The sequence below is a fragment of the Lagenorhynchus albirostris genome, chromosome 1 (genome assembly GCF_949774975.1).
Source record: "Lagenorhynchus albirostris chromosome 1, mLagAlb1.1, whole genome shotgun sequence".
Classification (NCBI taxonomy): Eukaryota; Metazoa; Chordata; class Mammalia; order Artiodactyla; family Delphinidae; genus Lagenorhynchus; species Lagenorhynchus albirostris.
In genome coordinates this window covers 86,144,252-86,159,543 of record NC_083095.1, presented here as the reverse complement: position 1 = coordinate 86,159,543, position 15,292 = coordinate 86,144,252, and the positions used below count along the sequence as shown (strand labels likewise).

Sequence of the window (15,292 nt, the reverse complement as noted above, 5' to 3'; positions counted from 1 at the left end):
AGACCTAAATTTAAGACTGGATACTATAGAACTCTTAGAGGAAAACATAGGCAGAACACTCTTTGACATAAATTGCAGCAATATCTTTTTGGACCCACCTCCCAGAGTAATGAAAATAAAAACAAAAATAAACAAATGGTAGCTAATTAAACTTAAAAGCTTTTACACAGCAAAGGAAACCATAAGAAACAAAAAGACAACCCACAGAATGGGAGAAAATATTTGCAAGCAAAGAGACTGAGAAGGGATTAATCTTCAAAATATACAAACAGCTCATACAGCTCAATATCAAAAAACCAAACAACCCAATCAAAAAATGGGCAGATCTAAATAGCAATTTCTCCAAAGAAGACATACAGATGGCCATAAAGCACATGAAAAGATGCTCAATATAGATATTAGAGAAATGCAAATCAAAACTACAAGGAGATATCACCTCCCACCAGTCAGAATGGCCATTATCCAAAAGTCTACAAATAACAAATGCTGGAGAAGGTGTGGAGAAAAAGGAACACTCCTACATTGTTGGTGGGAATGTAAATTGGCACAACCACTATAGAGAACAGTACGGAGGTTCCTTAAAAAACTAAAAATAAAACTACCATATGATCCAGCAATCCCACTCCCGGGCATATATCTGGAGAAGACCATAATTTGAAAATATACACATACCCCAATGTTCATTGCAGCACTATTTACAATAGCCAAGACATGGAAGCAACCTAAATGTCCATTGACAGATGAATGGATCAAGAAGATGTGGTACATATACACAATGGAATGTTACTCAGCCATAAAAAAGAATGAAATAATACCATTTTCAGCAATACGGATGGACCTAAAGATTATCATACTAAGTGAAGTAAGTCAGAGAAAGACAAATATCATATGATATCACTTATATGTGCAATCCAAAAAGATGATACAAATGAACTTCTTTTTTTTTTTTTTTTTTTTTTTGCGGTACACGGGCCTCTCACTGCTGTGGCCTCTCCTGTTGCGGAGCATAGGCTCCGGACGCGCAGGCTCAGCGGCCATTGCTCACGGGTCCAGCCGCTCTGCGGCATGTGTGATCCTCCTGGACCAGGGCATGAACCTGTGTCCCCTGCATCAGCAGGCGGACTCTCAACCACTGCGCCACCAGGGAAGCCCCATAAATGAACTTATTTACAAAAACAGAGACTCCCGGACTTTGAAAACAAACTTATGTTTACCAACAGGGAAAGGTGGGGCAGGGGGAAGGATAAAGTAGGAGGTTGGGATTAACATACACACACTACTATATATAAAATAGATAATCAACAAGGACCTGTTGTATAGCACAGGGAACTCTATCAATATTCTGTAATAACCTATATGGGAAAAGAATCTGAAAAAGAATGATATGTATAACTGAACCACTTTGCTATACACCTGAAACTAACACAACATTGTAAATCAACTATACCCCAATATAAAATAAAAATTAAAAAAAGAATACACTACAGGGTCAGAAAAAGAAGAATAATGGGAACAACAAGGTCCTACTGTATAGCACAGGGAACTGTATGCAATATTCTATAATAAACCATAATGAAAAAGCATATAAAAAAAGGAATGTACGTATATGTATAACTGAATCACTTTGCTATACAGCAGAAATTAATGCGCTATTGTAAAAAAGATATACACATCCTCAAAAGATACACATTTCCTTATAGATGCGCAGACTATCTCTGGAAATATACACCAAACTGGTTCTGGGGAGGCAAAAAGACTGAAAAATGCACTTGACATTCTATGTCTTTTGCTACTGTTTGAATACGATTTTTTTTTTTTTTTTTTTTTTACTGTGTGAAGTTTTGCTTATAAAAGGAATTTCAGATTTTATATCCCCAGCCAGATCTTACCTCTGAGCTCCAGATCTGGATCCCAACTGCCTGATTTCCAGCTGCTCCCCTGCATTTCTCACAAGCACTTTCAACCTGGTAAATACCAAACTAGACTCATGATCTTCCCCTCAAAACCTGCCCCATTCAGGGCTCTTCGTCACATGGACATCACCAGCCCTTCAAGCCCAAAGTGCATGTGGTTCTGACTCCTCCTGCTTCCAGCCTCCAACTTCCAATCTGCCCCTGTGTCCTGTGGACGCTCTAGCCAGCGCATCCACATCTGCTCCTCCACTCGGGCGGTGCCCTGAACCAAGCAACTGTCGTCTCTCACTCGGCTTTGCCAAGGTCGTGAGCGGGTCTACCCAGGGCTGCTCTTGCCACTTCTCTGGCAAGCTCGTCATTCTCCTCCCCACTAAAAAGCTTGTCAGCAGCTTTGAGAAGTAACATGATCAGATAGGTTAGAAAGCAGCCAGAATTTCCAATAGTGTCTACACAACCTTGCCTTTTCTAGTCCCTTCTCCTGTGATTCTTCCATCTCACTCTTTACATTCCAGCCACACTAACCTTCTTTTAGTTCCCCCAACTCCTCCTCCCTCACTTGCTGGGCCCTCTGCCTGGAAGGCTATTCTCCTGCCCCCCACATATCTCCAGACACCAACTTTTACTGAGTTAACTACCTCTCGGCCTTCCAGTCTCAGTTTAAACACATTCTCTTCAGAGCATCTTTGCTGATCCTCCAGACTAGGTCAGGTCCCTGTTTCATCCGGCTTAGCACCCCTTCTTCACAGAAACTACTGCAACAATAATTAAATAATAAAATAAGCTGTTTAATATTTATCCCTCTAATAATCTGTTTAAGGACAAGAACAATTTTGCTCAGTGCCTAAAATAGTGCCTACAAAATAAACACTTGTTGAATGAATGAATGAGTAAACAGGGAGGGGAGACAAATACCACAGGGAAGACAAAGGCCATCGTACAGGAGAAGGGCTCACGTCAGCAGTGGCCTCCAGGAGGCAGAACTTCCTCCCAAACTCTTGCCAGGGTGCTCCCGGCCCGATTCGTGCTTGCATTTGCCTACTCACCACACTGTCTGGGGACTGGAGCTGGCCTGGCAAGGCCGGGCTGCTATTGTAGCCGGAGGTGACACCAGAGGAGAGACTTCCGTTGGAGCTGGTGCACCAAGAGCTTGAGGCGGCCAGGGTGTGTAGCTTTTCTTCTTCCTGGGAAGGACAGATTACTGTCAACCAGCTCCAGGTGCACCCTCACTTCCCACCCTCACTTTCACCCCTTCTCACCTCCCCAGTTCCCGTCACCTCCCACTGCCTCCTGCCTCAGCCTCATACCCCCATGCCTCCCCCATCCCCACCCCAACTATATACCCAAGCCGCCTCCTCCCAAACTCTGGCCTGGGGACAGGAGCTGGTCTGATGAGGATGGCATGAAAATAGAGAGTGAAGCAGCTTTGAGCTGGCACCAGGGGCCCGACGCCCTCCTCCATATTCTAAGTCCCAAGATTCAGAGGCAGCCCTGGTCTGCCCCGGGCTCCGAGCCTACCCTGAAATCAGAGGCTTGCCCCACTCCCCACCCGCAGCAGCTGGCGGACGATCTGCTGGCGGATTCGCAGCTTTTCCTGTTCAGTCTGCTCCCGCAGTCGGGCCCGGGCCCGGGCAATCTCCACCTTGGCCTCCTCACGGGCCCGCTGGTATTCTCGTAGCATCAGCTCTATGTCAGAGGGTGGGTGAGGAGACCTTGACACTGACCGTGGGCTCCTGGGGAAGACCAGAGGGTTGGAGAGATGCCTTCTAACATGGTGAGTGGGCGATGGCCCAGGCCCGCTCAACACCACCTTCCTGAAGGGCCCATCCTCTCTTTGCCCACAGGGCCTTCGGGTGTGGTCTTACAAACACCCCGAGGACGGCTCCTCTATCCACCCCCACCCCGTCCGCTGCTCCCTCCCAAACCCTCCTCTTTCCCTTTGCCTCAGTCTCCACAGCTGCCTCCGACTGTCCACAGTCATGTAGGACCCACTCCTGGAATCGCTCCTGGCAAAGGAAGCTGCAGCCTCCGGTGTCCAGGACGCTCAAATCCAGGCCCTGCTCCCCACACTCACCCCACCCAGAGCCTGTTCCCCACAGGGTTCTGGGTCCACCATACCTGGTGGTCTCCACAACATCCTTCCTCAGCTGCTGCAGGTATTCTCGGCGCCTGCTGGGCAAGTCAAAGGCCCAGGTGGGGAGATCCCGGTTGAATGGGAAGCTCAGTTGTTTCTGGGGGCTGAGGCTTTGCGTCCGGCGGAAGTTCTGAAGTCGCTCAGCCCGCTCCCTCCGGAGGTTCTCTGCGGTGCGTTCTGGCCTGAGACAGAACGTGAGTGAGGCACTGAAGCTGACCCTGACTGCCCTTCTCCATCTCTAGACCTATCTCTGACCCCCGGAAGGTCCCAGAGCTGAGCCAGGAGGAGGGAACGGCCGGCTGTGAGCTGGCTCGGCTCGGCTCTCTCTCCTCTCCGCCCAGCCCTCGTCGCCCCACTCCGAGCTGGGTCCTTACCAGGCGTACGGCTCCTCCTCTTGGGCAGCAAGTGCCTCCCCCGTCCCGCTCTGCAGCACCTGCAGCAGGGCGTCTGCCTCCCCAAAGCCGTGGTGCAGTTTTGCTTCCGTGAGTTCCACGCTGAGGGAGAGGGTCTGGGCCCCGACTCGCAGGGGGATCTGCTCCCTCTGGGACCACTCGGGCGCCTGGCTCTGGTCCTCATGAGGTTGTGGGAGCCTCTGTCCCTGCTGTCCTGAGCTGCAATCACATCTGGTCCCCAGCAAATCCATCACACCCAGCGCCCCAGGGGAGCCGTCCTGACCCCCACACCAATCGCTGGATTTGTTATACACCGGGAGGTCCCTCAGACCGTGGTGCTGGGGCTCAGGGGCCATGCATGTCTGGGAACTGGGGCGCAGCGGCCCCTCAGGCTGGCAGGCCTCGGTTGGGCCCAAGATGCAACCCCGGAGCCCTGGGGTGTCAGCCAACTCAAAGGAAGGGCAGCTGCGGCGGCGCCAGAGGCCTCCCCACGAAGAGGAAATGTTCAGAGCGGGCCGTGGCTCCTCTGGAGACACTGAGCTCTCACCCCCATTCTCTGTCCTGCACTGCCATCGACTCAGCCCCCTGCTGCTCAGTGGGCCACACTCTAGGGAGGCCACGTCCTCAGGCACAAAGCCATCAGTCAGCCTCCGGCTCCTGCTTCCCGGTGGTGGAGGCGACAGTCTGCTCTGGACCCCAGTGGTGGTCCTGGGCTGACGCCCCTGTGGGGCCTGCTCCACGCAACGGACTTGGGGCTTTGCGCTCTGCTCTGGGTGGCCTCGGGAGCTCAGCCCAAGGGAGCACCTGTGGTCACCCCCTTCTAAGGGACTGCTACCTTCTCCACACGGAGCCTCCACGCTCTGAGAGCTCCCTGACTCATCAGTGGTTTGAGAATAGTTACCCACTGCAGCCCTCGGGGCGCCCAGGGGAAGGCTTGGGCGGGAGACAAACTTCTGGCAGCCTTCAAGGGAATGAGCTGAGGGGGCCGAGAGAGACAAAGCGCCTGGGGGGTGCCCTGACCCTTGGGTGCTGGCGCTAAGCGTGAGGATCGGGGAGGAGGCCCTGTCCACCAGCAAGGCGCTCGTGGGGCCCTGCTCCTTCCACACCCCGGGCTCCTCCACAGGCTCCACAGTGTGGGGACAGGGCCCTGGGGAGGGAGGTGCACCGAGGCTGCGGCCGGGGCTGCCACCAGCCAGGCTGGGAGGCAGGGGGGCATCCAGAGAAGGCTGGGGGCTCAGAGGATGCAGGTTCTGCCCAGGGGGCACTTTCTGAAAACTCAAGTGGGATGAGGGTACGGGGGCACTCCGGGGCCTGCAGAGTGTGCTTTCTTCCTGAAGATCTCGGGGCCCTGCTATTTTCCGTGCGGTCCCCTCTGCCCCTCTCTTCTTAAGCGTCCCGGGGACATGTCCCTTTTCCTGAGACGTGATGGAAAGATCTGAGCCCAGCCTTTCAAGGACCGCATTGACTTTCTGAGAGTTGGCCTCTGGGGCCTGGAGGTGCAGAGATGGTGAGGCCGCGTCAGTCTGGATGCCCTCATCCATGGTGGTCTGAGTACAGCCGTCCATCTTCAGTGCCTGGGGCACCTCACCCGGGGTCTCCCTCTTGGCATTCCACTCCTTTTCGGCCACCCTTGGCTGGGAGAGACGCCCCAACAGCTCCGAGGTGCTGTGCAGGAGCTGCGAGAGGCGGAAAGACAGGTTGTGCATGCTGGTCCAAGAGGCCAGATCCGACTGAGCAGAGAGGTCCGCATGGCTCCAGCGGGACCTGCAGCCTAGAGTCTGGGTGCCCCGCTCCACGGTGTTCATCCTGGACACACCCACAGGGCCGCCCTCCTCTGATGGGTACAGCAGCATAATCTCATCCACCGGGCCCGCAGCACTTCCTCCAGCCAAGGGAGGCTCCCTCCTCAGGCAGCCTGCCTCTTCAGGGGTGCCCGGGAACCCGCCTCTCTCGTCAGGACCCTTAGGGGGGGCTGCCCCTTCAGAGCTGATCAGGACGTGGGGGCTCCCCAGGGCAAATGAGGAACCCCAGACTCCCCAGGCCTCACGGGAACGGCGGGCGCTTTCGACGAGGCTGCGTGTACTTGACAGGCCTCGGGCACTGGCCAAGGTGCTGCAGTGGGAGTAGACCGGGGAGCCCCGGTCGGCTAGGCCGTCGTCCTCACGGGAGCACCGGTCCACGTCTGACGGTGTCAGGCCCTGGGGTGTCGGGCCACGGGAGACATCAGCTGCGCCGCCAAACACATATTGCTTCCGGCCAACACGCGCAGGCCCCTCGGGACGCCAGGGCAGGGCGCAGGGATCGATGGTGCTGGAGCCAAAAAGCAGGGCTCCTCCGCCCGCCTCAGAGCACCACGCCTCTGGCCGAGCCTGGCCACCCAGTCTCTCTGGCTTTCCCGGCTGGGCCTGTTCCGGAGTACCAAATAGCCGAGCAGCCATGAGATCGGGGGTCGGCATGCACGAGACAGCTGAAGTCACCGGGGAAGGAGGGGGTGTGGACGGCAGGGGCCTGGGATCAGCAGCGATGCCATCCAGGTCAGAGGCGGCTTCCTGATTGCAGCCCTCAGCTTTCAGAGACGTTCTTGCCGCAGACTTTCCTGAGAAACAGCCTCTGGGATGTGGGGTCCACAATCTGCTAGGCTCCTGTATATCCTCATCTGTCGGGGAAGGAGGCTCCACGCTCAAGCTTAGCTCCTGAAGAGACCGGTGAGAGCTGACCACAGAGAACTGCGGTCTAGAGTGTTTGGGGCCAGAGACGATGGCGATCACAGGAAGTGAGCACCGGTGGCAGGGTGCCGGCTGCTCCCCGCCAGAAGAGGGCTGCCCGGGGCCCCGGGCCACAGGCCAACATGCTCCACGTTGCCCCAAGGGGACAGTGGCTGAGTCTCTGAAGGCTGCAGGGAGCCTGGCCACAGCCTCGTCCTCTCTGCCTGCACCTCTAATCTGACAGCTGCCTGAGCCACCTTCATCAGCACATGGGGGGCTCCTGCCCCGGGCAGCATCTTCTCGGCCACCTGAAGCCTGGTCTCTCTGCTGCTCTTCCTCCTCCCGGGGGCTGTCAACCTGGGGACCGGAGACGCACTGTAACTCTGCTACCAATTTGGCTTGGGGATCCAAGCCACTAGGATCCTTGGACTCCGCGGAAAGTTGCGGCTTTTCTGGAAGGCATCTGATGGCATTTCCCAAACATCCATGTTGTGGTCCCACCGGCGGCTCACTCGCAACACACCCTTCACTTAAATTCAGGCTGTGTGGTCCCCCAGCTGTTGCAGGTGGTTCTGGCTTGGTTGGAGAGCCCTGTGCACTCCGGCCACCAGCGGAGCTGTCCTGAAACCTCCCGGGTGGTTCAGAGCACCTGCCTGCATGGAAAGGGGGAGCCTCAAGCTCAGCGCTGACTTTCTTCTTGCCAGCCTTTTTCTCAGGATCCCCTACTGACCTGCAGCTACCATCAGCAACCCAGGGGCTGAGGGGACTTGTCCTCACATCAGGGGCGGAAGGGGAGCTGCAGCCCTGAGCCGGAGGCAGGAGAGCAGCAGCACAGGTCTCCGGGGTGCTGCCATCTACCGGCCCCAACTCCACATTAATGCTTTTGGGCTCAAGGCCATGTGCCCAGAGTACATCAGGTTCCCTGCAATGGCCCTCTCCTCTCTCCACCCCGCAGGCCCTGGGGGGGACCATGCAGGGTGGGTGGCGAGTATGCGGGGTGGCCTCGGAAGCCCCCTTGCCCAGGTCACCGTCTCTGTAACACAGTGAAGTGGAGGAAGGGGAGGCACGGGCCCCGGAAGCAACGGGTTGAGGGTTGCACGGCTGCCGGCAAGGATGAGATCTGCTGTCTGCTTGGCCTCCGGGTGGGCTGAGGGTCCTGCTGCCTTCAGTGCTCCCCGAAAAGACACCACAGTCTGAAGTTTCCCGCGGGCACCCGCGCAGGGCCTCCTCCCTAACTCCTCCGGGTCTCTGATGTGGCAACGGAGTTGGCCTGGGACCTCTGACACTGGCGCTGCAGGCTTCTGCTAGCCTAGAGCCAACACGCCCCTCCCGCTTCACAGGCTGCTGAGAGGGAGCTTCCAGTCCAATCCCTCCCAGGGCTCTGGGAAGGACGGCACCCCATTTGGGACTCGCCTTCCCTTCTTCTAAGCTGGTGGAAGCCTCAAGGCATTGGCCCTGGTCTTGGTTAGGCCCTGAGAGACGGGCAGAATTCTCAACATCACAGATCACAAGGTGACTTTCAAAACAGGTTGGTTTTCCTCCTTGTGCAGCCACTAGGAAGTTACCAGGACCTCCTCCCCATGTGTTGTCCAGAGTCCCAGGTTCTTGGTGGGCTAGGCTGCTCTCCTGCCAGCCAGGGAGAATGCCCTGGGCAGCTTCCCAGGCAGCAAACGGGCCTCGCCTACATGGAATCCCTCCAGCATCATCAAAAGGGGCCTGAGAAGGTAAGGCAGCCACTATTTCCTCCACCATTACCCTCCTGTCCTCCTCCACAGCTGCTGAAAAAGGAAGACTGTCTGAGCCCAAAGCATCAGCAGAGGAAGGTGTTCTGGTTGCTTCTCCCTCTTTCTCTATGATTTCAGAAGAGCTAGTGTGATGCACAAACTGTTCACCGGCTCCCAGGCAATGTCTCCGTTTTCCGCTACAGTGACTTGTACCTGGAGCAGGGTCAACGTGGGAGGAAGTCCGTGAGGAGTGCCGTGGCCCCGTGTTGGTGTCAGTGCTGGGCAGAGGGTGACAGCTGTCTGCAGAGCGGGGTGTGGCCTGAAGGACAGATGTCCTCTCATCACTTGACAGGTGTCCTGGTTTAGCAGAGAGAGACGCCACATGAAATCCCCGTGCTTCACCCTCATTTCTGGTCCTGGCTGACACTGACTGGCCCATTTGTGGACACTGAGGCCTGCCAGGGGCCCCTGAAGAACATTCAGGTCCTAATAGCGTCTCATCGTGAGGAAGGACTGTGCCCCCAGCCACCACGTTGTGAAGCTGCTTCCCCTGGGCCTTCGCCTGTCCTATCTCCTCCAACTCAGCCAGGCACGTGGCTGGATGGGCAGAGGGCTCCGGCTGAGGCAGCCTTGGCAAGGACACAGGTGCTGAGAAAGCACCACTGGCAGGACTGAGGTCCTCGGCCTCCTTCTCTGCCTTTTGCCTCTCCCCCCTGCCTCGCTTGTCCCCCTCTTCTAAGGGGCAGCTGGCCCTCCTCTCAAGCAGGCTAGAGGCCCTGTTCAGGGAACTGGCTCTGTCTGGTCCTCTTGGTACAGCTGCCTCGGCTTCGGAAGGAGAACCCACCCTGCTACCCAAGCCCAGCAAGGTGCTTCTGAGGTCCCCTCCGTGGCCTTGCAGACTGGTGCTTGTTGACCTCCTGCCCTCTGCCCCCAGGGGAATGCTCGCTGGTGCACTGGATTGACTGCGAGATCCCACAGCCATGGATATCACAGACCCGCACCAAGCAGGGTGTGCTGCGGAGAAGCCCTGTCTATCGTCTCCGTGCTGTGGGCTGTGGCGTCCGGGCTCTCCACTCTGGTCCTGACGCCCCGCTCCAGTTACCAGGGGACTGGTGGGCATTTTCAACAGGGTGGGATCCAGCACACAGTCAACAGAAGAGATGCCTAGAGTACCAGGTACATAAAGACAGGTTCTTGGCGGCCTTGCTGAATTCAAGGGCAAGGCGTTGCTCAGGTCCCGGCGAGGAGCCATACAGGCCCCTGGCTGGCTTGGCAATGGGTCAGTCTCTTGGCTGAAAAATGTGCACACACAACGCTGGCACAGGCCAGGGAGTTTCTGAGTCAATGAAACCACTTTGTTTTTCTCCTGTAGGCTCCCTCTTTGCATAGCCGTTTCTTCAACTCTGCCTTGAACTTCCAGCTCCTCTTGCTTAGAACTACGTATGCGTTTGGCAAAATGGCTTTCCTGAACACCCTTCACAGTCTCCAGCTCCTCGAGACTTCCCAAGCCACGGGGCGGCCGTCTGGGGTACACTGCATTCGCCAGCTCGCCCTCCTCAGAAGTCCTCTCAGGCATGGGCTGCAATGGCAGAGCTCCAGCCGAAGCTTTCGTTTTCCTTGGATGAGCAGAAGAGTTGGTGCATTCTCTGCAAACTGTAAATGTCCCTAAATAACCAGCAGCTTCCCTGGCGGGTCTGTCTAATACAGCTGGGTGGGTGTGCCCTTTCACAAATCTGATGTCGTGTACCTGGGGATCAATGCTACTGTTAACCTCCATTTGTCCAGCTTCACCATCCCTAAAGATAACATCATCTTTCCACTTTGGAGAAGATGGCTGATCCTTGAAGGACAGGTGGTTTCTAAAGCTGCCTGGCCTCAGCACATGGTCAGCCATCTCCTGGTCCTTCTGGTCCTGGAACATAAACTCCTTACTGACTCCCAGTGTGTGGGAAGCATTTAGCTGCGTACTCTGTTTGGATTCAATTTCCAAGATGCCATTTTCCAGCTGCATTACACTCCTAATTAGCCTAGCCATCTCATCAGCATTATTATCTCCTTTACTCCGTTTCTTTCCAGGAGGTTCTTCTTTGGGGTTTAACGCTTCTCGCACCTTTCCAGGGACCTTGCATTCACCGAGGTTTCTTTCCTGAAAGCACGTAACTGACTGGAATCTTTCATACATGGACTCTGCCTGTGGAAGCCTAAACTCTTCTGAGCCATCTTTGGGATGGAGCGCTTTTCCAGGAAGCCCAATTTCATTCCTCCTTTCCCCCTTGTGGGTTGGACTCTCATCCTGGGCTGCTGTCTCTGGGCTGCTTACTCTATGATGTACTGATCTGGACTTCAAAGAGCGAGTGGCTTCCTCTGTCTTGTCCTTGTCAAGGCCTAAATTGATGGTTTTATAGATGAAATCAGACCTGACCCCAGAAGGAAACCGTCTCTTCACGTCACAGGCCGGGGTCTCTCTGAGGACTGCATCCTGCCCCTGCTCTTCTTCCCCACTCGTCTCAGATTCACACACCAGGGGAGGCTTCCTTGACCCAGAACTGACTGAGGAGACACTGCAGTAGGACTGTACAGTAGCCTTTTCTCCCTGCTTGAGCACTGGAAGACTGTGTTTATTTAAAATTCCAACTTGATTTTCAAATTCACATACTTTTATGCTGGTAGATGGAAGAAAATGTCTGTTCTGAGTGACAAAAAAATAAACTGAGTTATGGCTTTCTTCTTTAATGTTTCCAAGGCATTTCCCTTTTTCCCTGCAAGCTTCCTTGGTGTTCGGGTCAGCTGGCCTTTCTGCCATGACCTGCTGAGACGATGCAATCTTGGAATTCTGGTTTTGTAACAGCGCTGGCAACTTATTCTTCACATACACATTTTGGAGGACTTGGTGCTCATGTCCAAAGCCCCATGCTTCCCTGGGAGGGGGGGAGGGCGCCCCTGCTTCTCTGCAAGCCGGAATTTCCAAGGCGGTTTCTCTTAGGGCATCTCGGCTTTTGGTCACATAGAATGTTTCCAAGGGAGGTGGCTGCAGGGAAGATGGGAGTGGATTCCAGGGAGCAGAGTGGAGGCACAGCTCTGGACCTGAAGGAAAGGCAAAGGAAAACCTGCTGTGTCTTCTACCCGCTTCCTTGGAGCTCTCCTGGGAGTCTGTCTTCTCTTCCTGCGGGAGGTGGTGGCTGTTCTGACCTAATTGCCCCCCTGGGTCTGCACTATTCTTCCTCAAAGGAGCCCAGCGTCGGGGCCAATGGGGTTCTTTGGTGTCTATGGTGACAACATGGTGACAAGCGTTCGTCAGGATGAAACATTCATCAGAGGACGTCATGAGACCAGGATTCTCGCTACTCTGAGAGGCTTCTTCCAAGCTGCTCTCTTTGACTCCCCATGCTTCCATCACGGGATGTGCTGTCTTGTTCGCTGCTGTAGAGACGTGCGCATTTGTAGTTCCAGAAGTCGATGATTCTACGTCCGCTGAATAAGTTCCACTATGACTCACCTCTTTCTCATTAGCTGTAAAGAATTCTGAAGTACCTTCTACCTCGACACGCAGACTGTCCTGTTCTTTCTCAGCTCTCAGACGCCTAATTCTGGACAGATGGATAGGAAAGTTGTTGAAATCCGGGCTGCTAGATACCCTAGGACCAGTTGGCAATAGAGCATCTCCTCCCCTGCCAGAATCTTGGGTCAGGGAACCAGAGTCTTCCTCGAGGGAGGGCCTTCCCTTCCCTCGAGGAGGGAGACTGGGTGCTCCTGTGGCCTCCAAAACAGGATGAGACAGTTCAAGGAGGTACTTTTGCGGAAGGGCAGCCCAGTCTCTCTCACAGGCACTGCCAACGTAAGTGAATGAGGTGGCAGAGGCAGCCAACAAGCTTGACACACTAGAGTCAGATGCTTCAGAGACGCCCTTCTGGGCCATGTCAGGGACCCCTCTGGCCTGAAAGGTGCCATCGGCTCCTGGCTGAAGAAGCCTATAAGAGCCCCAGAGGGACACCCTGGTCGTATCAGAAACAGGGACTGTGTATACACTTCTGACACTGCAGGGCAGCTCAGCACCGCCCAGGGGCCGTTTGGAGCTGCAGGACAGGACTGTTTCTGTATCTGATGACTTTAGTTCTTCCATATTGGGCCAGTATCCAGGCCTCTCCCAACCGCAGGGCTGAACATCCTGGACGTCAGGACTTGGACATAAAGAACCTGGGGGGCTACTGGGACTGTTCTTGGAGTCACAGGAGAACCAGGAATCCATGGACGCCAGAGGGCTCCCTCTGGAAAGCTGCACGTCTTGGAGAGTGTTGGTTTGTTCTGTGGGGCTTGCCTCCACCGCCAACTCGGGCTGCTCACAGCGGGGCTGGAGCTCCAGGTAAAACGAACTGCTCACTGGCAGGGCGGCATCCAGCCTGGCTCCTGTTCTGTGGCTGATGGGGCCAGGCCTGCACACTGCCTCCTCGTCCCCTGCGGGCAGACTGGAGCTCTGCAGGCGCCAGAAAGTCTCCGTGGGCATCTCGTCAGCTGAACGGAAGAAAGGCTCTCCTTGCCGATCGTCCCCCAGTTCTTCCTCAGCGTCAACCAGGCTGTCGAGGGAAAAGCTCCTGTGCGTCTGGGTGAACAGTCGCCTGTCTGAGGATGTGGTGAAGCCCCTCACAGAGGCTTGAGCTCTGGCCCTAGAGTGGCCATGGCCACGGGTGAGAAAACTGAGCGCTGGGCTGTCCTGTGGGCTTTGGTACCCCTTCTCGGCCAGCGAGTCCTCAGATACTTGGCTGTCTTCGCTGTCGGAGTCATCTGGCCCTGGGAGATCCCGCTGCTTCCCCTGGGGCTCCTCCAGCTTCCGTGGCTCCAGTGGGGCTTTGGCACAGACATAGGACAGAGAATCGACTGAGTAACTGCTATCTGCATCAGATAAATCACCACCTCTTCCTCCCGCAAGATCCTCTACAGGGCTGGAACCTGTGAGTGAGGCCGTGGCGTCTGGGTCCCCCGCACTGTGTTGCCTCTTCAAAGGGCTGCTGTGAGGCAGGCGAGAGGACTCTTCAACCCTAGCTGCCAGGACCCTCTGCTGCCTCTTTGATGCCCCGCTTGGAGAAGGGGGGGTGGATTCTGCCCAGAAAGTCTTGGCTGTCTTTCCACGCCCAGTGGCTTGCTTGGATCCATGGGGATGTGAGGAACCACAACTGGCTCCCTCAGCAGCCTCATGGGGCCCAAGGCTCCCTTCTTTTCCCCACCCTGCAGGTGAGTGGCCTTAGCCCTCCTGGTCTGGGTGGAAGGGGTGAGGACCTCCGGCTTATCCCATGGCTTTAGCTTCTTAGCTGCGAAACTCTGGGCCACCATCTGACGGGGCTGCTTACCCACTCTCTCCATTTCCTGGACACTGGCAGACTCGCAGCTCTCAGTGAGGCAGGTGCCAGAGGGTGAGGCTCCCTTCCTGGCCAGGGCCTTCCTGGCTGTGCAGAGCTGCCCCTCGCCTGAAGAACGGAGGGCATGCTTGATGAAATGCCCTTTCCTTGGGGGGTAATAAGCAGCCTGGGGCAAGTACTCTTCTGATGGGGTTTTCTCTGATAATTGCTCAGAAGGGTCAGGCACGGGAGGTGACGTGGTGGAGGGATCCCAATTCAGGAAAACACTGTGGAGACAAGGAAAGCCATCTCAGAAAAGTAAGAGGTCCCTACTTCCTGCTGAGAGAAGGAATATAAAGTCCCACTTAGTTTGCTCTGAAAGGGGTTTAAAACTAGGCCAGGGCTTCCCTGGTGGCGCGGTGGTTGGGAGTCCGCCTGCCGGTGCAGGGGATGTGGCTTCGTGCCCCGGTCCGGGGGGGTCCCACATGCCGCGGAGCGGCTGGGCCCGTGAGCCACGGCCGCTGGGCCTGCGCATCCGGAGCCTGTGCTCCACAATGGGAGAGGCCGCCGGCAGTGAGAGGCCCGCGTACCGCCAAAAAAAAAAAAAAAACTAGGCCAATGTCACTGTCCCCTATAGCCTTCAGGGTCAGCTCTTTAGGTACACAAGGAAACTACAGACTATAGTCTTGGCTCTCAAAGAAGCCCCAGGTACACTCTGTTCCTCATTTTCTTTATCTTACAAAAAGGCTGAACTGCATCTGGATCTAACCACGCCTTTAGGGAAAACTTCCAACATGAGGAACTGAATAATAACTTAAATGCACTACAAGGAATCAAACAGACAAATCTATAAAGGGGCACATTTTACAGAATTGACCCACTTTCTTTAACAAATCGACGATATGAAGAAATTTTTAAAAAGCATGATTAAAAGAAACTTAAAAGACATAACAACCACATGCAGTGTGTAAACTCTACTGGATCTTAATTTCAATTAACTATAAATATATATTTTGAGGCAATTAGAGAAATCTGAATATGGCCTAGGTTTTTGATTATACTGAATAATTAATCTTAATTTTGTTGGGTGTGATGAC

At 54.9% G+C, this 15,292-nt stretch overlaps 1 protein-coding gene across 1 annotated transcript in view; it reads right to left on the bottom strand.

Annotated features, from left to right (window-relative positions):
• STARD9 (StAR related lipid transfer domain containing 9) overlaps positions 1 to 15,292 on the bottom strand; it is a 130,092-nt gene that overhangs the window by 14,917 nt on the left and 99,883 nt on the right. Inside the window, exons 23-28 of the mRNA XM_060148443.1 lie at positions 14,208 to 14,482; positions 4,419 to 13,707; positions 4,029 to 4,226; positions 3,460 to 3,643; positions 2,957 to 3,094; positions 1,890 to 1,964 (exon numbers count right to left, since the gene is read on the bottom strand). Coding sequence (XP_060004426.1) covers positions 1,890 to 1,964; positions 2,957 to 3,094; positions 3,460 to 3,643; positions 4,029 to 4,226; positions 4,419 to 13,707; positions 14,208 to 14,482 — 10,159 coding nt within the window. The remainder of the gene's footprint in view (positions 1 to 1,889; positions 1,965 to 2,956; positions 3,095 to 3,459; positions 3,644 to 4,028; positions 4,227 to 4,418; positions 13,708 to 14,207; positions 14,483 to 15,292) is intronic.